Source organism: Leopardus geoffroyi, chromosome C1 (genome assembly GCF_018350155.1).
Source record: "Leopardus geoffroyi isolate Oge1 chromosome C1, O.geoffroyi_Oge1_pat1.0, whole genome shotgun sequence".
In the NCBI taxonomy this organism is placed as follows: domain Eukaryota; kingdom Metazoa; phylum Chordata; class Mammalia; order Carnivora; family Felidae; genus Leopardus; species Leopardus geoffroyi.
In genome coordinates, this window is record NC_059328.1 from 107,929,358 (window position 1) to 107,955,445 (window position 26,088).

Here is a 26,088-nt window from a genome sequence, read left to right on the forward strand (position 1 = left end):
TATCATATGCCAACCATGAGGTCTTAGACATCAACACATTTTAATTCACTTAATCCTCACAACAATCCTCTGATGTGGTGAGGGGTACTATGAACCCCGCTTCACATGATTAAGGGGAGTTGGGAAGAAATTTTCTATACCAAGGACTCAGAAGAGCCAACTGAACAGAATGGGCTGCCTCAGAATTTGCCTTTAAAAAAGCATTTGACAGCTGAGTGCTCTGCTTTTACTCAGATTGTGTGGGTGAGACCAATAAAAGTCAATAATATGGAGGAGACAGTAATCCAGACCATGCAGTGTTGTTGATTTGAGGCCCTGATGAGTTCTGGGGGAGATGGGGAAGTCTACAGCCCTGTAGACATAAGGCCAGTGGGCACAGGTGGGCAAGGGAAGGCTGCAGGCACAGGTGGCTTGTGTAGACACAGCCCAGTTGGGCCTAGAGGACTACTGTCTGCCCTCGGGAACTTGGGGTGGACAGGACACAGTACCCTAGTGGCACCATTATAGATAAGCGACAAGAGCTGGCTCTGAGCCTCAGACTGGGAGGGGCAACAACAGAGAGAGAATGGCAGGATGGGGGACAGTCCCAGAAGGTGTCTCCAAAAAGAAGGGCTGGTGGAACAGATTGGAAAGGGAAGCAGGGACTTGACACACACATTTGTTTATTCATCCACCTCTCCAACAAACATCTATAGCACACACAAGACTCCAGCCACTGCTGAGGAATCAAGGACATGGGGGCAAATAAACCTGGAGAGCCTCACAATCCAGTGGAGAGAACAACCACACCTGTAAGCAATGAGCCCTAAAATAAGGGCTGCATCCACATGGGGACAAGTGGGTGTGTGAGCAGATAGGGGCTTTGGGCCTTGACCTGGGTCGTGTGTGAAGCTTGGGGGCTGCTGGGTAGATGGCAGGGGAAGGTACATGGGGCAGAGGGGCAGCCAGAGATGGAATGAGAAGTCAAACAAGGATCAGCCCATCTTCCCACCTGGCTTAGGAGCTGGGCGCCCAGGGGAGGAGAAAATGAGCAGTGAGGAAGGTGGGGCTCACTCAAAGGCTGGGTATGCCCAGCTCTAGGGTTTGGGGCTGCTGGCGGGTGGTTCTAGCAGGAGAGGATCATCCTAACCTGAGAAAGGAGGGGCAGGATGGGGCTGACATGGAGGGGACAACACCAGGTATTGAGTCAGGATAGAGGGTGAGGACAGGGGAGACCTAGTAGCCCGGTGGGAGAAGCAATCTCAGAAGGAGCAGGGGCTCCTTCAGTGTTTGAAATGAGGCCAAGTCTTAATGATGTTGTACAAAGCTTTCCCAGGAGACAGTGTATTGACAATATCACTGTGCCCCACCAACAGGTAGTTGGGAGTTAAATACCCCTTGTCCACTGCACACTGGATCAGGTTCTGGGCTGCCTCCAGGGCTGCAGCATTGGGCGGCTTTTCTGCAAAACACATTTTCCCATCAGTTTTAGGGTCTTAAGGTTACATGCTTAGGGAAGGGACAAGCTCCTAGATTCCAGTCTCCCACTGTCCCCACCCCTACCATACCTACCACTACCATAACCAACAAATTCACATTAATTGTGGCAGTCAAGCACAAAGAGAAAACAAAGTCATTTTGTTCTCTGATTCCTCCTTGCAAAGCTCCTTCCAGAAAGTTCAAAACTACTCTAGAAGAGAGCTCCAGTACAACACAACACTCCTCAGCAAGCACCGTGAGGCAGACATGGCACCACTGGACCATCCACTGCTTTGCCATAGCAGGCAGTGGGGCTCCCCAACATTCACCAGGGAGGAGAATACATTTGCCAAATGAGCCAGAAAAACACCATATTTGCAAAGGATGGTGTTCTCTCTTGATCCATGCTTGCCTTGCGTATGGCTATAAAGATAGGGCTGAGTATGGGGACAGGTGAATTTGGGGGAAAGTTCTGCCTGGCAGGGACTCTGGGGGACCCGTGTCCTATATTGAGAGTCCACTTTAAAGCTGAAATGTTCTAAACACACTGCCAGGTACCTCAATGTTGCCTTTTCCCCCATGCTTCCCAGACATTGTATATTAAACTTCATCCCCCTAGAATGTTCTCTGCTTCATGCTCACCCCTTACCTACAAAGTTGCCTATGAAGGCAATTCCTAAGGCAATATCATTGTATCCATAGGTGTGAGAGCCTTGGATATTCCAGCCAACTCCTTCATACACACCACCATCCTGTCCCACCAGGAAGCTGGGGTTGGACAAAGGAAAATAGAGAAAGTCACTCCTGGAAGGAGAATTAGCTTCATTCACCCCTTAAATCATTAATTCAGTCTTTCTTCCATTTATCAGGTATAGAGTGAACGTCTCTTATGTTGCCAATGTGTATGAGACCAAACAACAACAGCAACAACAACAAAAACTCCATAATCGCTGAACCCAAGAAGTGAAGATAATCGCAAGCAATAACAGCAACTTCCGCCCATTCCAACATGGTTTTGTTCCCACAACTCCACTGAGTCTGACACCACCAAGGTGACCAGTGACTGTCTTGATACTAGTACAATGGAAACTTGTTTTTGTTCTGGTTACATTGACCCTATTAGCCACACTCTTCTTTAAATGTTCTCACCCCAGCGCTTCCAGGAGCCCACACCCTCCTATTTTCCTCTACTCTGCTGCTCCCCCCACCTAGGGCTCTCTTCCATCCACCTCCTTTTCCTAAAATATGGTGCTCCTCAGGATTCTGGCCTTCCCCTTCTCTCTTGTCACTCAGCATATTCTCCTGGGACAGTTGCCCAGTCCAATGGCTTTAATTACTATCTATAAAAATCAACATGTCCAAATGAACCCATCTTCTGCAATTTTCTCAGCCAAAAAAGTGGACATCATCTTACTGCCTCCCCCTCTCTCTCCCTCTCCCAGTCCCATCCAATCATTGGTCATGGTTTATCAGGATACGTGGCTATATCTCTGACCTTGATTCCTCCATTTCTCTATGCTAACTGCTATCATACTGCTCCAAGTAACCATAACCTGTTGTCTGGATTACTTCAATAGCTCCCTGCCCAGAGGTTTACCTCCTTCTAATCCATTCCTGAAACAGCACCTCAAGTGCTTTTGCTAAAATACAAATCCAATCATTAGGCATGACTTCCAGTTGCCTTTCAAATAGAGTCAGTCTGTCTGAGTTCTTCTGATATGGTCCCTGTTGGCTTCTCCAGCCTTACCTCTCACCAGTCCTCTTGCTGAAATGTATTTCTAGATATGAATTAAGCTCCTTTAGTTCCTCAAGGATATGCCCTCTCTGGACCCCAGAGAGCACGCTGCTCCCCTTACCTGGAGCACTCCTCACCCTTATTTGCCCCACTAATCCCCATTCCTTACCCACATCAGAGCCTTGATACCCCTCCCTCTGGAAGCCCTTTCCTATTACTGCCAACTCCACCAAAGTCTTGTTAGAAGATCATCCTCTGCATATCCTGTTCCTTATCTGTCACAGTGTCTAACATGAAGGATTGTCATTACTATTCACTGTCTTCTCTGTAGTACTCCATGAGGGAAGGAGCCATATCTATCTTACCAAGCACCAGGCACATAGCAGACACTCAATAAATATTGGTTAAAATGTTAGAAAATGGTGATCAAGAAGGTCCTAACTGGAGCCCATTCAATGTTAGAGATAACACACCATGAGGCTGGAGTGAAAGGGAGATACCGTAAAATCAAGGAATGAAGATGAAGTCCTTGAAGACTGAATGAAAAGGGAAAACTAACATTCCCTGAGCATTTGCCATTTGGAATTTCCAAATTTATGAACAACTCTCTCGTCTGTGTTAATTAATCATAGCAAGGCTGTGGGAAATCCTGCAAAATGCAGCAACTGTTTCCTCCTGTTTGCAAAGGCTGCTTTTAATTTTTTAATTAAGTCTTTAATTTTAATTTTGGTACATTTAACATATAGTGTTATATTAGTTTCAGTTGTACAAAATAGTGATTCAACAATTCTGTACATTACTCAGTGCCCATCATAAGTGTACTCTTAATCCCCATCACCTGTTTTACCCATCCCCCGTCCACCTCCTCTCTGGTAACAAACCATCAGTTTGTTCTCAATAATTGAGAGTCTGTTTCTTGGTTTATCTATCTTCTTTTTCTTTTGTTTATTTTTTTGTTTCTTAAATTCCACTTAAAATTGATTAAATACCTAAATGTGAGAGCTGAAACCATAAAAATACTATAAGAGAGCATAGGCAGTAATTTCTCTGATATCGGCCATAGCAACATCTCTCTAGATATGTCTCCTGAGGCAAGGAAAACAAAAGCAAAAATAAACTATTGGGACTACATCAAAATAAAAAGCTGCATAGAGAAGGAAACAATCAACAAAACTAAAAGACAACATATGGAATGGGAGAAGATATTTGCAAATGACATATACAATAAAGGGTTAGTATCCAAAGTATATAAAGAACTTATACAACTCAACACCAAAAAAATAATCCAATTTGAAATAGGCAGGAGATATGAACAGACATTTCTTTAAAGAAGACATCTAGATGCAAAGGCTATTTTTAAAATGGGAGTTAAAAGGAGAACAGCAACCAGCCCAGAATGACACATATGCAAAAGACACATATCTATCTGAGACTATGGTTTTATTGTAACTAAGTCATGGATGAGTAATTGAAATTTATCATATGCTAAACCTAAATTCTTTCCATGAAAATTCCAAGTCATCTTCCAAGTGGCTTCTGCCATTCCACTAACTTAATGTGTTTCTTTATTATAGATCTGGCATTAAAGGAACCAAAAAAGAACATTTTTACTTCACTCTGTATCTTCAAATAGATAAGGTATTATTGTTCCTGTTGCAGAGATGAGGCAAAAGAGGCCCAGGAAGGTGAAAAGTTTGTGTATCTATAAAATGGAGTAAACTATACCAGAGTTATTATAGGATTGTAACATCAGAGGGAGCAAGTTTGAGGTTGGGCCAGAGTAAGGTAGGAGGTGAGTAGGGCCTGTGACCCTGAGTGGTTGGAAGGGATTGCATAAAAAGGCACAATCCTCCAATGGCCTTCCGTAAGGGTCTCATGGTCTTGCTTTATCATTATTGTTGTTACTGTCTTTTCAGAGTCTTCCCAACCACTCATAGAGAATATGCCCAGGAGAGATAACTAACCCTTAGCTATGATCTAACTGATACTCAGTCCAGAGACTTGCTTGAATAAAATGTGATGTTTTATGTGAAGCACCCACTACCAAAGAAGGGTTCAATAAATATCAGTTCCTTCCCCAGCCTTCCTCCTACAGTCCTGAAGAATAGAAGAGCATGTTTTCTTTTCTTTTTTAACATTAATTTATTGTCAAATTGGTTTCCATACAACACCCAGTGCTCATCCCAACAAGAGGAGGGCATGTTTTCAATCCCACTTACTGATATCCAATGTCACAGAAGTGCTGTGTGTCCATGTGGAAGGATTGTATATCTCGGACACGAATATGGCAATCCATGGATACATTGCAGGTTGTACCAGCGGTATGGATGATGATGACATATTTCGCTGGGAGGCTCATTTTAGGGCAGTGTGTCTCTCTGGCTTCCCATACTGACCGTGAAATGATGTTGGGGCAAGCTGTGGTAAGGTAAAAAACCAAGAGCATGGGAACACACCTACTTATAGGCAAACTCATAACTGCAGGCTGGATTCCTTCTCAGTCTCCCCAACCTCTGGCACCCATTGCCACTTCCGGATGTAAGCTCAAGCTTTGGAATTTAGGAAAGTCCAGACAGGAACTTTCTGGGTCATGTGCCTGGAGCTAACGGACAGAGGCAAAAATTTATAGCTTCTGATAACAACTGTGGAAATCATTATATGAACATAAGGGGAAGGACTGTTGATTGTACAGAGGCATGGCCATTTTATTCAAAAGACAAAGTATGCCTACCTGCTTGATGTATTGCCTACCTACTTGATATATTGCACATTTATGCAGGTGTGCGGACCTATGAAACAGGACAATGTGAAGAAATCAGCTGTGACTCTGAACTGATCATGTGTATATGGAAATAATTCAAAATATATAAAAAACTCTACAAATGCTAAAAATATCATTATTGAAGATAGCATCCATCTGAAAGCCAGCAGCATTTTATTAAAAACTTAGTTTAAAAAAAAGCTTAATAAAAATATCCTTGAGTCCAAGAAAAGGTCCACTCTAGCAGAAAGCTAGATATATTGTACTGTTTTTAGGTCACTGCTTGCTCACTCCAAAATAGCACATGATTTTTATTACCCTACTTCTTGGAATATTCACTCTGATGTCAGTGTTACCTGCTGACTCATTTTTCTCAGTGTGTGGTCATGCTGCAGGATGGCTGGGTTTTGCTCTTAGAATGCTGTGTGTGTGTGTGTGTATGTGTGTGTACTCACCTGCTATACACAAAACTGTATAAATGTTTACCCCATCCCATTATCATGTTTCCTTTTTCTCCATAGCTTTGATGCAATCTGACATCATATGTATTTTACTTGTTGAGTTCTTCATTTTCTGTCTTTCTTCAGTGAAATGTGCAGATTTGTATATTTGTTCACAGCTGTGTTCTCAGTTCTCAGCTGTGTTCTCAGTTCTCTATTCCTAGAATAGTGCCTCGTATTCAGTTAATATTTGTTGCTTGAATGAAAGTGTGTGCACATATATATTGCTAACAAGAATGGTCTCACGGCTATATCACACTAGTGGGAAGGAGAGGAGGCCAGGAAGCTAGCCTGTCAGAATTTTTTGGATCTCAGCATGAGGTGTTCTTGATCCAAGAAGCCAGTGAACACCAATAGGACACAGCATTCCCTAATGAGGTTGAGTGATAACTGGCAGGAAGGTGAGGCAAGATTGAGGGTCTTACCTTTCCTAGGCATCACTGGCTTTTGAGGGACCAGACAGACCTCTTCATTCAAGATGAGTAGCTGAATATACCTGGGTGACAGATGACCCTTCTGGATGGCATAGGATATCAGGTCCTCTGCAGCTGATAAGGCGGCAGGGCTTAGACTGCTTCCTAAAAGAGGATAACGTGGGACCAAGAACTGTCAGCAAGACATTCCATCCTGATCTAGACCTGGGAGAGGATAAGAAGTCACCTAGGTCTGAATAACTGATAGATTGGAAGACAGGAAACAAATCCAGTAGCCAAAATGGGGCCTAAGGGACAAGGAGCTACTTGGACAGAGCTCTAGAAGCCAAATTGGTGACCTCTTCCAATTGCCAAACTAGGACCTTATTTATACTCCATCTCTAGGTGAAAGAGCTGGGCAGCAATTAAAGCTACATGCAAAGGAAGGCCAACTTGACTAAATCAGGTATGCCTTAGCATGCAGGAAAAGGGAACAGAATTTAGGAACTCCCACAATCAGGCATGTGGCAAGTGCACTTTATATCCATTAACTCATATAATTCTCACTGAAAACCTCCAAGATAAATGCTATTCCTAGCCCCAGTTGGCAAATGAGGATCCTGGTAGGTTCCAGTTATTCACTTACTAGCTCTTAACTCCATTTTTTTCTTGAGCTCTCCTCTGTTTCACAGGGGCTAGAAACCTCAAACTACATTTCCCAGACCTCATTGCTGCCAGCTCTGGCTGGGTTCTGCTGTTCCAGCAAGAGAGAAGCCATGTTTTTCTGCCTCTGCCATCCATAGGTATAGACTCAGTGCCATACAACATCAGACTCCAGAAGTGATGGTAAGAACTGAGAGCTTAAGCGGTGTCAGTGATGGCTTCAGCTACCAAACAGGAGTGCAGACCAGAGAGAAAGAAGAGAACAACAACAAAAAAGCTATATCATAGAATCCAAGGGAGAAAAGAACTCAAAAGAAGGAATGGGGCACCTAGGTGGCCCAGTTGGTTATGTGTCTGACTTCAGCTGAGGTCACGATCTCACAGTTCGTGGGTTTGAGCCTTGCATCAGGGTCTGTGCTGGCAGCTCAGAGGCTAGAGCCTACTTTGAATTCTGTGTCTCCCCCCCCCCGCCCCTCCCCCAGTCATGCTCTATTTCTCTCTCTCAAAAATAAACCTTAAAAGAGAGACAGAGAGAGAGAGAGAGAGAGAGAAGGGTGATGGTTAGAGAGGACCAGTATGTTGTAGACTGGAGAGACAAGAGTGTTAAGACAAGGGAGTGGAGGAAGAGAGTGTGGAAAACTCTCTGGCAGAAGGTCCGAGGGGACAACCGTTACCTATCTTATTGCCAAAGAAGGCAATTCCCAGGGAGATGTTGTTGTAGCCCTGGGTATGCATGCCTTGGACATCCCAGCCGACACCTTCATACACCCTGCCATCGTCCCCAATCAGGAAGCTGCAGGGCAAGGAAACATGGATTTAAAGGCAAATTAAAGACCTCTCACCCACCCTCAGAGTGGAAAAGTGTTTTAAACGCTCATCAATAAGTACTATGTTTTAATTACCTAACAGTGGGACATAGATAACCCATTTAAATTTCCAAGAGATGTGGGAATATACTTTAAATTATGTTGTGACTTAGCTTACTTGTCTGTCCCAGAACCTCACTTTAAAAATACTCAGTTGGTGGGGCGCCTGGGTGGCTCAGTTGGTTGAACGTCCAACTTCAGCTTAGGTCATGATCTCATGGTTTGTGAGTTCGAGCCCTGCATTGGGCTCTGTGCTGACAGCTCAGAGCCTGAAGCCTGCTTTGGATTCTGTGTCCTCTCTCTGCCCCTCCCCACTTGTGCTCTGTCTCTCTGTCTCTCAAAAATAAATAAAGGTAAAAAAATTTTTAATTAAAAAAATACTCAGTTGGTTCTAGGGTGCCTGCGTGGCTCAGTCAGTTAGGCATCCGGCTTCGGCTCAGGTCGTGATCCCCCAGTTCATGGGTTCGAGCCTTTATCCGGCTCTGTGCTGACAGCTCGGAGCCTGGAGTGTGCTTCAGATTCTGTGTCTCCCTCTCTCTCTTTCTCTGTCCCTCCCCTGTTCGTGCTCTGTCTCACTCTTTCTCAAAAATAAATAAACATTTTTAAAAAATTAAAAAAAATATATTCAGTTGGTTCAAAGTGGAATTCAAATGTGTGACTCTTAAACACCTGAGAACATTATTTCAACCCTTTTCCAGGGCAATGAAAACTCATCCATCCTGTTTTTTAATTATAGGAGAAAGCATATGAACATTTAAAATAAACAACTGGATAAAAATAAACGTTGAAAAAAAATTAAAAAAAAAAAAAGGGGGCGCCTGGGTGGAGCAGTCGGTTAAGCGTCCGACTTCAGCCGGGTCACGATCTCGCGGTCCGTGAGTTCGAGCCCCGCGTCAGGCTCTGGGCTGATGGCTCAGAGCCTGGAGCCTGTTTCCGATTCTGTGTCTCCCTCTCTCTCTGGCCCTCCCCCGTTCATGCTCTGTCTCTCTCTGTCCCAAAAATAAAAATAAACGTTGAAAAAAAAAATTTTAAATAAACAACTGGAGGGGTGCCTGGGTGGCTCAGTCGGTTGAGCGTCTGACTTCAGCTCAGGTCATGATCTCGTGGTTTGTGAGTTTGAGCCCTGCATCGGGCTCTGTGCTGACAGCTCAGAGCTTGGAGCCTGCTTCAGATTCTGTGTCTTCCTCTCCCTCTGCCCCTCCCCATCTCATGTTCTGTAATTCTCTCTCTCTGTCAAAAATAAACATTAAAAAATCATAATGATAAATAAATAAAATAAACAGTTGGAGTTCAGGAATCCCTTAATATTGGCTTTATCTTCAGTTTCTCCTTAGGAATACCTGTAAGCTCTTTTGTATCACAGAAATTTGTTTAGAATATTCCTTTTTTTCAGTTTCTTTTAAAAACAATATATCTATTATTTTGCTCTACCTCCTGCCTCCTTTCTGTCTCTCTAACTTTCTTACTCTCCACTTCCCAACTACACTCTTCAGAAATTATGTTTTCACAGCTCTTGCCATATTCTACTCTTAATAGACTGTGAGTTTCCATAGCGAATGGAGCACAGAAAGAACACTTTCTCAAGGATGCCTAAAGACCCTGAATGGAGGTGAGCCCACCTCCCACCCTGTACTGACATGGCCTGGGGATCGGGTGGGGCCTCAGTATGCCCACTGATCTGGGAAGACTTTGCTGCCCAGACTTTCAGTAAGTATCTCTGCCATTCTTCAGCAGCCTTTGGTTAGTCCAATGTGAACTGTCCCTTATGGCAACAGTCAGCTGTACCGTACAAACTGGAGATTATGTGTGTCTATATACACATCCTCATAAAAAAAAATTTTAAGTTTATATTTATTTATTTTGAGAGAAAGATAGTGGGTGTGCATGTGGGGAGGGGCAGAGAGAGAGGAAGAGAGAGAGTCCCAAGCAGGATCACCACTGTCAGTGCAGAGCCCAATGACTGAAGCTCGCTCCATCTCACAAACCATGTGATCATGACCTGAGCTGAAAACAAGTCAGATGCTGAACCAAATGAGCCACCCAGGCGCTCTTATCCTCATTATTAAGGGGAAAGGAAGAGTTTCTGGGCCTCCACTGGTAATCCTGAGTGGACACTTGATACACAACCTCAGGATCTCTCCATGCATCACATTTGTTTTAACATGGGGCTCTCCCCTCTCGATCCCCACCACCATTCCCTGTGAGATCAGACCTCAGTGTGACGTGGCCCTCCAAGGAACCCAGTGGGAGAATGCTCCTCACTGTCTTTGTGTAGACTGCTGGATCAGTAGGCAGCCTAGAAACAGCTCTAGGTCCCACTCCCTAACTTAACAAATTCTCTGTCTTCTCTAGACCATGGCATCCATACCTTTGACACAGGGGGTGGTAAAGTTCCCCCATTCTCTCACCCATTCCTCAGAGTGGATGGGAGGGCCTAGGTAATGCTTGTGAAGACCTTTGTAAACTGTAATATTCTACATGCTCCATGGGCAACTGTAGTTATTACACAACCTCCCTTACTTATTCCAGAATCCTCCAGTGTCTGAGACCATCTTTGAATAAATGGCTCTGAGCCATCCTTCCTAAACACCTCTGAGGATTCTGGATTTTGTTCATTTGTTTTAACATTTTTTATTCATTATAAAAGCAACATGAATGGGAAGATGGGAAACTAGATGAGGGAAATTGGGTGGCCCCCTCAGAGGCAGACTTGAATGTGGCCCCAGGACCCACCCATTTGCTTACTTGTAGACCACATCGCACCAGCCTTTGGTGTAGACAGAATGGGACTGAAAGCCCCGAAGCCTCTGGCTGCAAACATCCTGCTCCTGGCACTCCATCCCTGTGATCTGGTTCATGATGACATAGGCCACAGGTTGTGTCAGCTGGGCCCTGCAGGTCTGTGATCTCGCTCCCCACTCCTTGCGGGAGACAATGGTGGGAGCTTCTGCAAGGGGACCACAGGATGGCATACAGCAAGCACTACTATTTCTTCTGCAGGCCTGGGAGAGTCCCCTGGATGCCTCCACCACCCACAGCCCCCCTTCTCATCTCCATAGCCTATTCTGGCTAAAATCAGTCCCCATGCAGACTCTACATCAGCATCAGAAGTAAAGCTGTCTTGGTTTTCATATACTCCCTCATTGTATATCCTAAAGGACAAGCCCCCCTCAGCCCTACCCTGGCCTGCTTTGCACTTCCCACCTCCAGAAAGTAGCCCCTGTGACACTCTGTGCTAACCATGGGACTCTGAGCTGCCATCTCTTAAAGCACCCCAGTATGAATGCATTGTCCTCACTGGCATTTGCCCTGGGTCTCTGACCTGTCTATTGTCTGGGCCTCCCCTCAGAACGGTGACTCTCTGAGGAAAGCTCTGTTTCTCTCCTCAGATTCAAGCCCTTAGGAAGTTCCCTGAGCATCAGGTACATGTCTTTCTCCCATGTGAAAATGCACTGTAGACAGGGCTGAGAGCCCTGCACAGGACCCCAGGACTCCTGAGGACTCACTTACTATCTTTATGTTGGAAGCATCTGGGAGCTTTCTGAGGGATAGGGTGTCTCTACCCTTCTACTGACAGCTGGAGACTGGGGGCCTTGTTCTTAGTCCCTGGGTTTTCCCTCCTTCCTGGAACCCACCTTTGCCTGAGGATTTATGGCAATCCATGGGAGCTTTGTGGGATTCAACCCCACCTACCAACCCAGCCCAAGTATAATTAAGTCCCGAGAAACACTTCTGGCTACCTGAGGATCCCTAGCTAACCCCAAACCACCTCACCATTTTGACCCTTGTGAATGAGCTGAGAGATGCCAACAAAAAAGTCTAGAAGCCCCTCTGATAATCCTCTGGCTTGGGTTTCATTCCAGGAGAACAGTGGGGAATCCCCTGCAAAGGAACATTGCACTTAGTGCTGGTCCTTGGAGAATACCTGGACCAGTGAAGAGGAATAGACTCGACATCCCCACCCCAAAGTCCACAGCCTCTCCACTCCCCCAAGTCCCCTGACATCTTCTAGGAAACAACACAAAAGAGAACTACAGATGTTTCTGGCTTCACCCCACCTCTGCCTCCCACATCTGCCCCAGTGAGACCTTCATGCCCTCCCAAATCCCCTCCATTCCAGGGGAATTGCCATCTCTCCTGCCCCCTCATCTGAGCAGCTCTAGCTCTCCTGGCTCACCTACATACCTTTGTTCAGATCAGAGGGTCACATACCAAGGTGGTCATCATTATTTGGTAGTAACATGTACACATGTATCAAGCATGTATTGATCCAGACAAGGTTCTTGAAATACAGAAATTTGCAGATTGTTGTGACTGTCCTCACAAACTAGATTTTTGAGATGGGATTAACTGAGGATTAGTCATCATCAACATGCCTCATTCTCCTCTGCCTGTTTAGTACCAGAGATCATAGGAGCAAAACCTACTAGAACCAGCAGTGTCACCAACATCACCTCCCACAGGGCAGCTCTATAGTTTACCAAGCACTTTCAAGAGCCTTACCAGATCTGTGGCTTAAAACACGTATATGTGATAAGCAAAGAAAATTAACCACTCCCTCAACACAGAGGAGAAACTAAGGCTCAAAGAAGTTAAGTTACTTGTCTAAGATGATATGGGTTTAAGCCATGGGCTTGGTTCCAACCTAGGCTGTCTGACCCAAGCTGCGTTCACTGCCACTATACTTGGTGACCTCTCCAAAGCTGTCAGATGACCTTGGATAAGTCACTGCTGCAATGGAGCCCAGCTCGTATCCTTGTCTGTAAGTCAAGGTCACTAAGGGCCTCCATTCTGTCCTTCTGTGAAATCATCAAGGAGCAAATTCATGACCATGAAACTAAAGCCAAGGTGTGCTGGGCAGACTGAGGAGACTACTGAGGACTGGCGCCACTCTCAGTAGGGCAGGGGACACCTGAGCTAGGCTCTAATGGGGAGCCAAGGACTGGCCAGAAGGAACAATCAATGAGCGATAAGGAGGATGACTTACAATTAGTATGAAAAACACTTCTGACTCAATGAAAGAAAACTCACCCCAAGCCCCAAAATCCCACACAGGGAAAATAAGAAGCCACAGCAGCATCCTCATGTGGTCCCAGGGTACCAACAGGGTTAGTGTGGACCTTGGCCCTGGAAGAGATGTCAACAGTTAACCCAGCTGTGCTCACTCCTCAAACAGGGTATCCACCCCACTGCATGGCACCCCTGCCTGCCTCTCAACCAAACTGAGAGCCAGCACCTGCCTAGAGGTCTCAGGGTCCTCAGCACAGAGCCTAACCCTCAGCAGGTGCTCAGTAAAGTTGAGGGTGCTAGCAGCTCTTGCCCAAAGTTACCCAACCAGTAGTGGCAGATCAGGATTCATACCCAGGTATGTCTCCACAGCCTCTGCCTGGAACTTCGCCACAGTCTGTCCAAGTTTTTGATGCTGGAGATTCTCAACGTGGGCCCAAGAAGTTAAACCCCAGTATCTCTGTGGTCTCTTCTGGCTGCAGGAATCTTTTTGGCTCTCTTGGGCAGAAATGAATTGCTTGCTTATGCTCAATCAAAATGAAATACCAGTTCCCCAAGATGACAACAAAACATCAACTTTTCTCCTGGTTATCCTACTGAGAAATGAGAGAGGGAAGTTTCAGATAAAATGAGGTATATCATTGTCCTCCAGAGTTTTTATATTATAATCAGTAGTCCCCAGATGGAAAATGTTTAGAACCATGTTCTAAGACATGAGCATATAGGAACTTCCTGGATCAGGACCAGCAATCTCTTGGTTAATAATACCCAGTATTCCATTCATTTGGGAAAAACTGTCACTTAAGAGGAAGTGAGCCAATTGCAGATGAGAGTAGGAAACATGTGGGAAAGTGTCAGGCTTCCTCTTTAGCCAAATCAGAGGTAAGGATTAGCTTGTCCAATATGGAGCCCTGTGGCTGGCCTCCCAGAAAACAGGTTGGCCTTTTGCAAAGCTATTTAGAAACCAGCAATCAATTCTGGTCAACAGAAGGTTTGGATACTTGCCACTTGCTCATGGTACTTTCCCAACCATGAGTGTTTAAGTGGCAAATGCCGTCCTGAGCTTGTCACATCACACAGCTGAAATTACAAGGCTTGAGCCCAGACCCTCGTCACACCAGGGCAGAGACTAGTGGCACCTCCCACCCCCACCTCCAATCACAACCCTGCCTGGTGCCAGAGTTCATCTGCCTTGGTTCACACTGCTATGCATTCTGTATCCTTAAAATAAAGATGCAATAGCAGAATAAGGACCAAGTGAAACATAATCAATAGGGATTCAGAGCTAGACAGAAAGGAAAGAAATTGAGTAGAGTTAACTCCAGGACACACAACCTTGGCAGGAAAGATCCAGGCATGGTAGAACTAAACTCATTTAGTATAATTTAAAATAGAATTTTTTTATTTGGAGGAAGAGTTCAAAAGGGAAGATCAAGGAACTTTCTCCACCATATTAATATTTTAGCCAGATAGAAGAGTCCAGTCCCTTCCAAGGGAGAGGGCTTCTCAACAAGGAACACACTCACACTCACACTCAGAAATACCTATGGGTCCCGTGCTGTCCCAGCCCCACAGGTCAGGGTACAGGCAGCCCGCCCTTCATTGGCTGGCAGTTCCTTCCTTCAGATTTGGCTTCTGGCCCTGCTCTCCTCCAGCTGCCACCTCCCAGGCCTTCAGGACGCCTCTCACCAGAGGGCACTCCCTCCCTGGTAAGGGAGCACCTGGGTCCTGGCTTTCTGGATAGAAGAACACCTGGGTTCCTAATAGAAGGTGAAGAGGGGACAGAGTTCTGAGGCTTCCAGGAGGCTCCGTGCAGGGCACCCAGAGTAACTGGGAGAGACCAGACTCAAACTGAGAGCAAGGCGTCACCCTGTGAATAAGCCCAGGTTCCGCCTCCCTGGGAAAGAGCATAATTGCCCAAGGCTCCCTGAGCTGCTTCCTCATCCCCAGCCTTTGGGAAGCCCAGCCAACCCAACATCTGGGAACTTCTTGGCCTTGAGTGGGTCAAACTTTGCTACCCTAAGATATGCCTTTTTGGCATATTGGTTATTCCAGGCTGGTTATTTTATAAGGAAATACACAAGAGCCATGAGAAGTTCTGAAAACCAAGAAGTCACGCTTTTGTAAGAGACACTTACATGAATAGGGAAATCTCCACTTGTAAGGGTGTCTCCTTCAGCACTAGGATGCAGGTGTGACTGTCAATCTCCAGAAGCTGCTATCACTGGAGAAAGCAATAACTTATATCTGCTTAACTTTGCCCTTGTTTGCTGTACTTTTCCTGGGAACCTCCCACAACTGAATTCCTGCCCCCAACATCTTTTGTCTTTAGTTAATGATGGTATTTAAGGTGATGGCTTTGGCCATTTCAGGGAGTTACTCAGTTTTCCTGGGGCTCTGCCATGTATATATAGGAAGTATACAATTTCTTAAGCTTTCCTTGATTTTCTCCTATTAATCTGTCTCATGTCAATTTAATTTTTAGTCCATTTAATGAACTTTGAAAGGCAGAGGAAAACTTTTCATCCCCAACAAGACAGACCTGCTCCAGGAGTGTCAAGGTTGTGGATGGGGGCCACTGCCCCACCCTCCTTCCACCAGAGCCACCTGCACAGGTAGGATGGAGGCAGAGGAACAGAAAGGTACATTCCAGAAGGCACAATGTGCTATCCACAATGTGGATACCCACAATGTGCTATCATCACTAGTACTTATTTTGGCCCATGCATCCACCAGCCCCACCAAGAACACCTGGTCCCTCAACCACTCCAAGCTCACTTCCCATGAGGGGAGTATCTCCGCAAGGACCTGCACGGCTCTCACCTCCCAGGGGGTAGGGGCAGCCTCCTGAGACTGCAGAAAGGACCCCTCTGAGGGAATGCCCCAAATCCAGACGGGTGGCCCTTAGTGGGACTGCAGTCTTGCTCTCAGGCCTGTGGGAACTGGAAAAGCCCCCTCAAGGGGGGGTCGCACAAATAAACCACTTCCAAATGCCATTCTCCCCATTTAACCGACAAGACCCAAGGCTGGGGAGAAAGGCCCCAGGAGCAGTGTGAAAGAGAGCAGGGGGCTACTTTAGCTGTAGTCTGGGATAATACTATAGGGACCCCATCAGTTTCCCAAACTTTGCTGACTTGCTGTTTCTCCTTACCTCTGCTATATCCCCACCTTGACTAGTAATAAAGTTCTTGCAATGAGAAGCTCACCTCTGGGGCATCCAGTTCCACAGTTGAGGAGACTGGTCCCCTTCTGCAGGTGGGCCTGCAAATGAGAACGTCAGGGATGGGATTGGAATCTTGGCTGGTGAAGGAGGGATGGGAATACTAGGCAGTGGCTGCCAAGAGGAAGCAAGTAGCACCCAGGCAGTGAATACTTAGGGCTAAGGGACCCATTCTGTATGATGGCATCAGGAGGGAGAAAGAATGTGGGCTGTCCCTCTCTGGTTCTGTGCATTTAGGACTAAAATGCTAAGTTCTGAATGACTCAGGTCCAGTTATCCTCCCCAGCCACACTCACCTCTCTTGGCCAGAGCAGCTCCTTTCCTGAATGTTCTCTGAACATAGTTGTCTCAGGGAAAAGTTCTTGTGTGACTGCATGGTGAGCTGAACTAGCCACTTTTTTTCATGTAGCACCATTTCAAGTATATTGAAAGAACAATTAACAGCCAAACCATGGATATTCATATGTGTGTGTGTGTGTGTGTGTGTGTGTGTGTGTGTGTGTGGTGTGTGTGTGTGTATCTATCTATATATATATACATATATGTATATATCTCAGACATCTCAAAAATGAACAGAGTGTACCTTTTACTTCAAGGAAAACAACGAATGAAATTTGTTAGCAATAATGAAATTGGAGCTTTCAAACAAAAATTAGACTTTTGGAAAATTTGTGTTTGCTATCATGAGTTTGACAGTCTCCCAATACTTTAAGACTTTTCTGATAAGATCAGTGATGATATTAATTTATCTGATTTATATATGTACATATTAAAGATTGAAATGTGTCAGCATTTGGAAAGTGTGGATAACTCAGTGAATCAATATTTTTCAGTGACCAATATATGAACTTACAAAATGATGCCTGAATAAAGACCCATTCAAATTTCACAATAGACAATGGATTTCAATGTAACAGAATACAAAGGACTCATTGATATGGTTTCAGATTCTACATTGCAACTAACCTTAAGAAACCTCTACTTGTTGAGTTTTGGTGTCTTATCAAAGAAGAATATCCACACTGATTTTTATTTTTTTTAAATTTTTTTTTTCAACGTTTATTTATTTTTGGGACAGAGAGAGACAGAGCATGAACGGGGGAGGGGCAGAGAGAGAGAGGGAGACACAGAATCGGAAACAGGCTCCAGGCTCTGAGCCATCAGCCCAGAGCCCGACGCGGGGCTCGAACTCCCGGACCGTGAGATCGTGACCTGGCTGAAGTCGGACGCTTAACCGACTGCGCCACCCAGGCGCCCCTTTTTAAATTTTTTTTTTAATTTTTTTTTTCAACTGATTTTTAAAGACTATTAATATATTCCTCCCCTTTCCAACTACTTATCTGTGTAAGGTTGGATTTTCTTCATATCTTCAACCAAAACAACACAGAAAACATATTGAACGCAGAAATGAATATGAGAATTCAGGAGTCTTCTTTTAACTCATGCATTAAAGAGGTATACAAAAATGTAAAAAGTGATACCACCCATTTGCTTTAAAAAATAGTATTTTTCATTTAAAAATGTGTTAATATGGGTTTAGTATACTAGTGTAAGTGAATCAGTATTTTGACTTTAAAATTTCTGATATTATACGTATTAATACACATAATCCACATAAACAAAAACTCTTTGGTATCTTCAATATTTTTTTTAGTGTAAAAGGGTCTTGAGAGCCAAAAGTGTAAGAATTGGGATCCAAGGAATGTCATGGGCTGACCTGTAGCTGGTAGGCCACAAGGGGGCAGCATGCTGTGCAGTAATTCCAAACGGGCCTCCCCACATCCCTGTCCACTGCACCTCCCACTTCTTTTCTTTCCTTTTCTGCACTCTCCTGGGAGGCACAACCTCTCAACTACAGGAAGTAATCTCCTAAGCGTGCGTTCCGTCAAAACCAAGGCAGGCACGTATAATTCTGTAAATGTTTATCAGATGTCTCAAATGCAAAGCTTATCATCCAGGACTGGGTAAATATGAGAACCCCTGCTCTCGAGGAGTTAATAATCTGGTGAGGTAGGCTGAGTCATAGGATCAGCGTCTAGGGTGATAAGGGATATGCCTAATCTCAAGGCATAATTTGCATAAACGAGCATATTTTTCCTGAAGGCAAAGCTGGAAGATACTGGACTGTATTTCCAGGGCAGTACAGGTCAGCTAGGCAGTGATTCTTCCAGTAAGAGACCCTTAGGTTCTCTGATTCAGAAGAGTACTTGACCTGATCAGGCAACAAGTCCAAATAGGACTGACTGTTGCCAATTTGCAGCTGCTGCCTCAGGGTCATTTGCAGGGAGTGACCTGGGGACTGTGAATTGAAATCCTGGGCCCAAGGCCCTCCCTACCTCGCAAGCCCTCTGAACCGTCTTGCAAGCAGGTGAGCTTCAGGTGAGACCAGTAGCTTCTGAGGCTGAAGTCACACATTTCCCATTCTTGGTCGGCTTTCATCCATTTTTTGTTCACAGCAAGTCTCCCCAAGATGGGGTGCATGGGCCCCATAATGGGAAGGAACTAACCAGCTGTGCCCCCACTGCACCACCCGCAGGTCTCCAATGGAGGCTTCATGGTGCAATGACCTAGGGTTTACTCACCAAGTGGCCAGAGCAGGGCTTGTCACCAGGTAGGCACCCATGAAGGATACATTCTGCCACGGGGCCTGGGGTGGAGTACTAAGAACTCTACTGCGGACTCTTAAGTCTTCAGTCTTAGAGGAACCCTGGGATGGGGTCAGGTGAAACGTCTTTCAAATTGGCTGCTCTTAACATCCTTTATTCTAGCAGCTGTTTAGAACCAGGTAAAAGTTCTATAGATGTCTAGAGGGCTTCACCTGGAAAGACAATGGGTTTCCTATTCCGAACACGGCAGTGCAGCAGCCTCAGTCTGAGTGTGTTGGTGGCAAGGAGAGGAGTAAAAGGGAAAGTTGAAGAGGAGAAAGAAGGTGAGGGTAGGCAACCATGAGTAGGAGGAAGAGGGAGAGAGCAAGGGAGGGAAAGAAAGGGACAGAGAAAGGACAGAGTGAAGGGGGAGGGAAGGAGGAGAGAAAGAGGGAGGAAGGAAGGTAGAGAGGGAGACTGGTTCAATTCTAGCTGCTACTGACCTCAAATGCTGAGATTCAACTATAGCACCGCAGGTCATGGGGGGCATGTAGTGGTCATGGTATAGCTGGTGTGGGGTTTGGAACCTTGGTAGCTTGGGTTTGAATTCAAATTATAACAGAGAAAGAGCTCTCTATGCAAGTGTGTGTGGTTCTGCCTTTTGGGCTTGGTGGCTTCCCCTTTCTGCCCAAGGAGCAGGAGGGTGAGGTAGTGTCATGCACACACTAATAAGGCGCACACACAGAATTGTGTCTTTCCACGATGTCAGCTTTATTCGATCATAAAGCAAAGTTAATCACTATTATAAAGCAATTTCAGGGTTCCAAATTCAATGACATTTCACCAAGTGATTAAACTTGGCTTCTTACCCAACACAGAGAGCAGAACATAAGACAAACCATACAACAAACAAGATGACAGAAAGTGTAGAAGCCAGTCTGTGGGCATGCAGTCCTCTGGCCTTGGTCCGGTCCAGGACAGTTCATGCCACTTATTGCTTATTATGTTTAAGCAGTGAAGGATCGCAGTTCTGCTTGAGGATCAATTGGGCAGAGCCTTCAGCAGTAGCTGCCTTTTTGAAGTGGTCTGACATAGAGAGGTCATGTCTGAAGAGTCTGACAGTTTGCTGTAAAAATCCTCTCCTTTTTAAAGGGATTTAATCAGTCTTGCCCCCTCCTCTGTTTCTAATTATTGTCAGTTCTGGGGTGTCAGCTGATGCTGGTCCTAGCAGTACCTCCTAGCTGCAATATCTTTAACTGCTTGTGTTATTGCTTGACCCAGGCCCCTGCTTGAGTGAGAGATCCCATTTTGCTCTCTACAGGTGGAATTAGGCACAGCTTTCAGGGGCCCCCCACGGCCTGGAGTCAGCAGCCACCCCAGCCCCTTCCCTTTTCTGACTTCTCACTTCTGGGCCATTCCCAGGTCGGGGAGGGGCAGGAACCTTCCCTGTAGGAGCCTCAAGGGGTCTTTTGGTCCTTCTCATTTGAGGCGGTTGCAAAGAACAAGGACTCTATTTCCCTGGCCAGGCTGTGTGTGCTCATCCAAGACCCCGGGCTGAGGTGACCCAAAATAGGCAACCTCCTGTCACTGCTCATCTCGGTCCCAAAAATCCAGGGGTGGCCTGTGGTGGTTGTTGGCTTCCACACCCAGCCCAAATATCTTTCAGAATTGAAGTTGAGCAAAAATAGTGTGGAAAGGAATAAATAAAATTATTTCTATTTGTGGAAGGCATCCTCCTATCTAGAGAAAAATCCCAAGTACTTCACAAACAAAAATGCTAGAGTCAATAAACTAATTCTATAAAGTTGCAGAGGACAAGATAGACAAAAATCAGTTTTGTTTCTCTATACCAACAAAGACCAATTTGAAAAGGAAATTAAGAAAACAATTGCACTTACAATAGCACCCCAAACAATAAAATATCTCTAAATGAACTGATTCAAGGAAGCAAAGACTTTTACAGTGAAAACTATACAACACTGCTGTAAGAGATTAGAGAAAACTAAAGAAATAGCAAGACATCCTGTGTTCACGGATTAGATTTTATGGAGTGAAGGCGGCAATAATAACCAACGGGGTCTACAGATTCAAAACAAGTCCTATGAAATGTTTTTCTTCTGTGTTTTCTAATGGAGTGAAGGGGGCAATACTAATCGACAAGGCCTGCAGATTCAAAACAAGTCCTATGAAATGTCTTTCTTCTGCATTTTCTATTGCTGTCAACCCCTTGCAGTACACTTCTCTTCAGGCATTGTGGTTTTCATCGCTTAACGTGAGATTGGGTCTTTTTCACACTTTCCATTTACCTGTTGAACATTCTGAACTGATGGAATACAATTATAAGAAACACCTTAATGTCCTCCTCTGGTGATTCTCATACCTGTGTCAGCTTTGTGTCATTTTCAGATGATTGAACTGTCTCCTCATTAAGGGTCATTTCCCCTGTTGCTCTGCACACCTCAAAATCTTGGATGGAATGGCCAAGTTACCTTGTTTGGTTGCTGGATATTTTTGTGTTTTCTATAATCCTGAGCTTTGATCAAGGATGCATTTCAGTTACTTGGAAACAGTTTGATCATGTCTGGTGTTAGTTTAATGATTTTTCAGTGGTCCTGAGCAGTGCTCAGCAGAGGGCTAATTAGGAGTTCCCAACACTGTGGCAAGACCTCCCTGAGTCCTCCTGCCTCGTGAGTGAGGGGGGTTACTTTTTCCAGTCTATCTGTTGGCAACAGGCTGTATTTCCAGTGCTGATGTACAGGCTCTGTTCCCTCTAATCCTTTCACAAGATTGCTCCCTGACTTGCTGGAGTTGGCGCCCATGGAGGCACAGAGCAGGACTGTGCTGCACACTTAGGACCCCCAACAGCTCTTGCTAATTGACTTTCACAGCTCTGCCCTCCCCACCACATCGTCCTGTGGACTCGCAGCTCAGTGTCCTCAACTCCACATAGTACACTGGGCTCCTCTTCAGTTTCCCCTCCCTGCACCTTACTTGGAAACTCTCTCAAGGCAGCACATATGTTGTGTAGGGCTTGGCTGACCTGTGTGTTTCCAAGTGTCTGGAATTGCCGTCCTCTTTTGCCTGATGCCCAGTCTCTTGGAAATCTGCATTTTGTATATCTTGTGTGGTTTTGTTTTGTTGTTATAGACAAGAGAGTAAATCCAGTTTCTGTGAGTCCATAATGGTGTGGTTCCCCTAAGTGAAAACCAAAGTTGGAAACCATCAATGTAAATTCTCAATAGAGACTTTTACAGAGTAAAAGCCACAGCCCCAGTGAAAACGTAAAGCCAGAAAACCCTTAAAACATATATTTACAGGGGCGCCTGGGTGGCGCAGCCGGTTAAGCGTCCGACTTCAGCCAGGTCACGATCTCGCGGTCCGTGAGTTCGAGCCCCGCGTCGGGCTCTGGGCTGATGGCTCAGAGCCTGGAGCCTGTTTCCGATTCTGTGTCTCCCTCTCTCTCTGCCCCTCCCCCGTTCATGCTCTGTCTCTCTCTGTCCCGAAAATAAATAAACGTTGAAAAAAAAAAAAAATTTAAAAAAAAAAACATATATTTACAAATCAATGCAGGGTTGTAAGGACAGTTTTTACTTAAGCCTGAAAGCAAGCACAGGGCCCACCACCTTTTGTCCCAGAGCTGATGGTGAAAACCCATCCTTTGTCCATGTGGCCAGAGTTGCCATACCTCTTTAGAGGTGTGTCAATCTCATTAAATCGTATTCTCCTGAAAGTCTTTTAAGGAAGGCCCAACACAAATGCTGTGGCCTGATGGGAAGTCTGGGTTTTGTCTTGAGTTTTCTGGGGATTGTTGTACAGGTAACAGCCAACCCCAACTAACTTCTCTTCTCTGGGAAGAGACACACAACAACTTCACCAAAGTTACACTTTCCTCCTAAAAGTGAACCCGTTTTCTTTACTGTCAAAAAGTAATTAGAAAACTACAAAAAGAAAAAAGGGGGGAAGAGCTATATATACCCAAAGGCTTTATTTTTATTAAAATAAAACAGAACAAAAAAATTCAACAACTTTACAGAACCAGAACCAACTTTGATCTCCAAATCCCTAACAACCAAAAAAAAAAAAAAAAAAAAAAAAAAGCATAAACTCAGCACTCAGCACACTTCTGTCACAAGACACACAACCAAGTTGCCCACCTTTAGGGAAATAACTGGCACAACAAAACGCAATGGAGAAGCACAGAAAAAGTACCTCCAGGGGTAGTATCTGTCCTGACTGGGTAGCATAACCGCAATTTCCTCCCACCCCCATAGCCTCACATGCCTGACACTGAACACACACGGTCACTTGCCTCCCTGCACCCCAAAACCCTCTGCACCCACTCCCGTCTCAACGATCCTCACCCCACACAAGTCTTCCTCAGACAACCCAAGCAACAGCTCTGGGACTTCCACAGCCCCAGGAATTCTACCGCCCAGAACCGCCTGATTTACATAAGGTCACGCCCCATTCATGACGCAACAGGCCTCTCTTCCCCCTCCCCTCTTCCCCAGTCGCTCTCCCTACCCCTTCCCCCCAAAACCAGCGCGGGATGATTCAGCGTGGAATTGGGAAGATCTCCATGACATTTCCAAAGCAGGGTCGTCGACTGCGCCAGGAGGAAAATGAGGCCCGACCTACGCGTGACCCACACTCTAGATGGGCCCTTGAGGGCGGAGACAAAGCCTGACCCGCAACCTCCCATGTGTCCTCCACTCAGCCCCCCGGGGAGACCACTTCACTGAGGGGGTTCGGCGCCTGGGGCCTCCTGGGACCTAATCCTAACTCTGGCCAGGGCTCTGGCCCTAAGGATGTCTGAAAGATCGGATGGGGGCCAGTGACCAACGGGAAAGATCTCCCCGTGGAAGCCACATTTTCGCCATGACATTTCCACCCCGGGATGGAGCTGTAGGAGGGGATCCTGAGACGTGGTTCAGCCTGACCACCACCCCCCCCCACTCCACCCCCGCCAAACGTTTGGCTCCTTACTTCCAACCCTAAAACTGACCCGCACCCGCGCATTGGGCCAGCCAGCACCACTACCCCCAAAAATAAATATGCAAAAATGTAAAATCTCCTTACCAAAGACAAGGTTGAAACGAACTTGAATCATTTAAATACAAACTCCGTCCTGGACGTTACTCTAAATTATCCTCTACATAAAGCAAATGAGAAATTGAAAATGAATCGCAAACTAAAAGTAAGCGAACAAGTGAACAAAAGTAGAGGAGAAGGACCATTTTGGTGCTTACTCACTAAGGATCTCTGACACTGGGGGGGGGGGGGGTAAAACCCTTAAAAGAACAAACCAAACAAACACACGGCAAAACAAACACCAAAACGCATCCGACATTTTGAACACCGATTACCATAAGAGCGCGAATGCAGTCGGGACAGTTCCATATTTAGGAAACTACGCAGGGATCACGAAGTCCAAAATGTAGTGAAAAAGCCTCACTCTGGGAAGTATCACGTCCTTCGTTCCGCTATCTCTTACCAAGAAAATGTACCGTGTTCTCAACCCGCCCCAATACAGCCTCACAGGCCTCACACTCTACAGACACGGTCACTTGCCTCCCCGCACCCCCAAACCCTCTGCACCCACTCTCGTCTCAGCCATTCTCACCCCACACACGTCTTCCTCAGACAAGCCGAGCAATCGCTCGGGCATTTCCACAGCCTGTGGAATTCTACCTCCCGGAACGGCGCCCACCGCGGCCTCATTTACATAAGGCCACGCCCTGCTCAGAATACAACCACCCCGTCTCACTCCCCGCCCCTCTCCGCACCACCCAGCTCCACACACCCGGTCTCCCTGACCCCAGCTCCCCTCCCACCGGGATCTCAACTCTGATGCTTCTCCTCCTCCTCCCGCCCCCCCCCCCCCGCCTCCTTCCTCTCCTTGCGGGTCTCCTCCGTCTTCTCCCTTCCACACTGATTTGCTTACAGCTCGTCTTCTCTCTCCCTGCAGCTCCCGCCCCGCCCCCTCCGCCCGTCGGGACGCTCAGGCGGCGCCCAGCACCAGGCTGACTGCGCTCGCCTGAGAGAAACACGAGGGAGGACGTCCCCCAGCTGGAGAAGCGCCCACACACCTCGCGCTCTCTCTCTGCTCAGAGCCCGGTTTGAAGGAGACACAATGCGATGACTCCACCTGAGGGGCTCAACCCCCAAGCCAGTCCCCCCGCCCCCCCGTGCCTGGACACCCGCGCTGGGGGAACCGAACGTCTGGCAGCTCTGGGCGCGCGAACCCACACCTGCCGGCTGAGAACTGCCGCGGCCTGCTTCTGCACAGGTGCATTCGCGGGGCGGGGCCGCGGCGCCCCCTCGTGGCCGCCCAGGAGGGGCGCACCAGGATCCCTAGGTTGAGGCGAGGGAGGGTCCACGAAAACTTGCCTTGAGCTCACTTAGACCCTCCCCCGCCCCCAGAGGTCACAGCAGAGGTTAGTGGGGTCCCGGCGACCCACTCTGCCTCCGCCTTCCCTTCCTCCCCCGCTGCGCGCTTCCCCTTGGAGGAGATTTCCGCCAGCAAAGTCCGCCTTCCGTGGGGAAAAGCCAGGTCTGGAAAACAAAGCAGCACCTACTCGGAAGAGTCTAGTCCTGGGGCAATTTCATGGTCCTGTCCCGCGCGCTCTGGTTTCTGATTTGCCTTTGTCTCCCTTGTGCCTTGACGTGTATTTGACTTTTACTAAATTGCTGAAATTAGAAAAGGGCGCCTGGCTGGCCCAGTTAGTTAAGTGTTGGACTCTTGCTTTTGGCTCACGTCATGATCTCATGGTTTTGTAAGTTCGAACCCAGCATCTGGCTCTATACTGACAGTGTGGAGCCTGCTTGGGATTCTCTGTCTCCATCTCTTACTGCCCCTTCTCCACTCGTCCTGTCTCTG

The 26,088-nt window shown here is 46.4% G+C and overlaps 1 protein-coding gene across 7 annotated transcripts; it reads right to left on the reverse strand.

The window, feature by feature from the left end:
• Positions 1-23: 23 nt before the first annotated feature.
• Positions 24-24,918, reverse strand: PGLYRP3 (peptidoglycan recognition protein 3). Of its 7 annotated transcripts, none has more exons than XM_045479318.1 (11): positions 24,832-24,918; positions 22,249-22,403; positions 13,758-13,999; positions 13,428-13,523; positions 12,171-12,278; positions 11,142-11,343; positions 8,205-8,323; positions 6,880-7,032; positions 5,413-5,611; positions 2,108-2,226; positions 24-1,441 (listed from the first exon to the last, which is right to left on the reverse strand). In XM_045479318.1, exons 4-11 carry the CDS (start codon positions 13,480-13,482, stop codon positions 1,263-1,265), a joined length of 1,134 nt encoding a protein of 377 aa, XP_045335274.1. In that variant the 5' UTR covers positions 13,483-13,523; positions 13,758-13,999; positions 22,249-22,403; positions 24,832-24,918; the 3' UTR covers positions 24-1,262. The 7 variants fall into 7 exon arrangements, with proteins under 7 accessions (XP_045335274.1, XP_045335276.1, XP_045335275.1 ...); XM_045479320.1 differs by lacking the exon at positions 24,832-24,918 and adding an exon at positions 23,733-24,772; XM_045479319.1 differs by lacking the exon at positions 24,832-24,918 and adding an exon at positions 23,570-23,677 and having other exon boundaries at positions 13,758-13,996.
• Positions 24,919-26,088: the final 1,170 nt, after the last annotated feature.

Coding starts and splice junctions, on each gene's coding strand:
- PGLYRP3 (XM_045479318.1), bottom strand. CDS start 13,482: ATGAGGATGCTGCTGTGGCTTCTTATTTTCCCTGTGTGGGATTTTGGG. Junction 8,324..11,141: donor TGGTGCGATGTGGTCTACAA/GTAAGCAAATGG, acceptor CTTGCCCTGCAG/CTTCCTGATTGGGGACGATG. Junction 7,033..8,204: donor CTTCTTTGGCAATAAGATAG/GTAACGGTTGTC, acceptor ATCCTCTTTTAG/GAAGCAGTCTAAGCCCTGCC.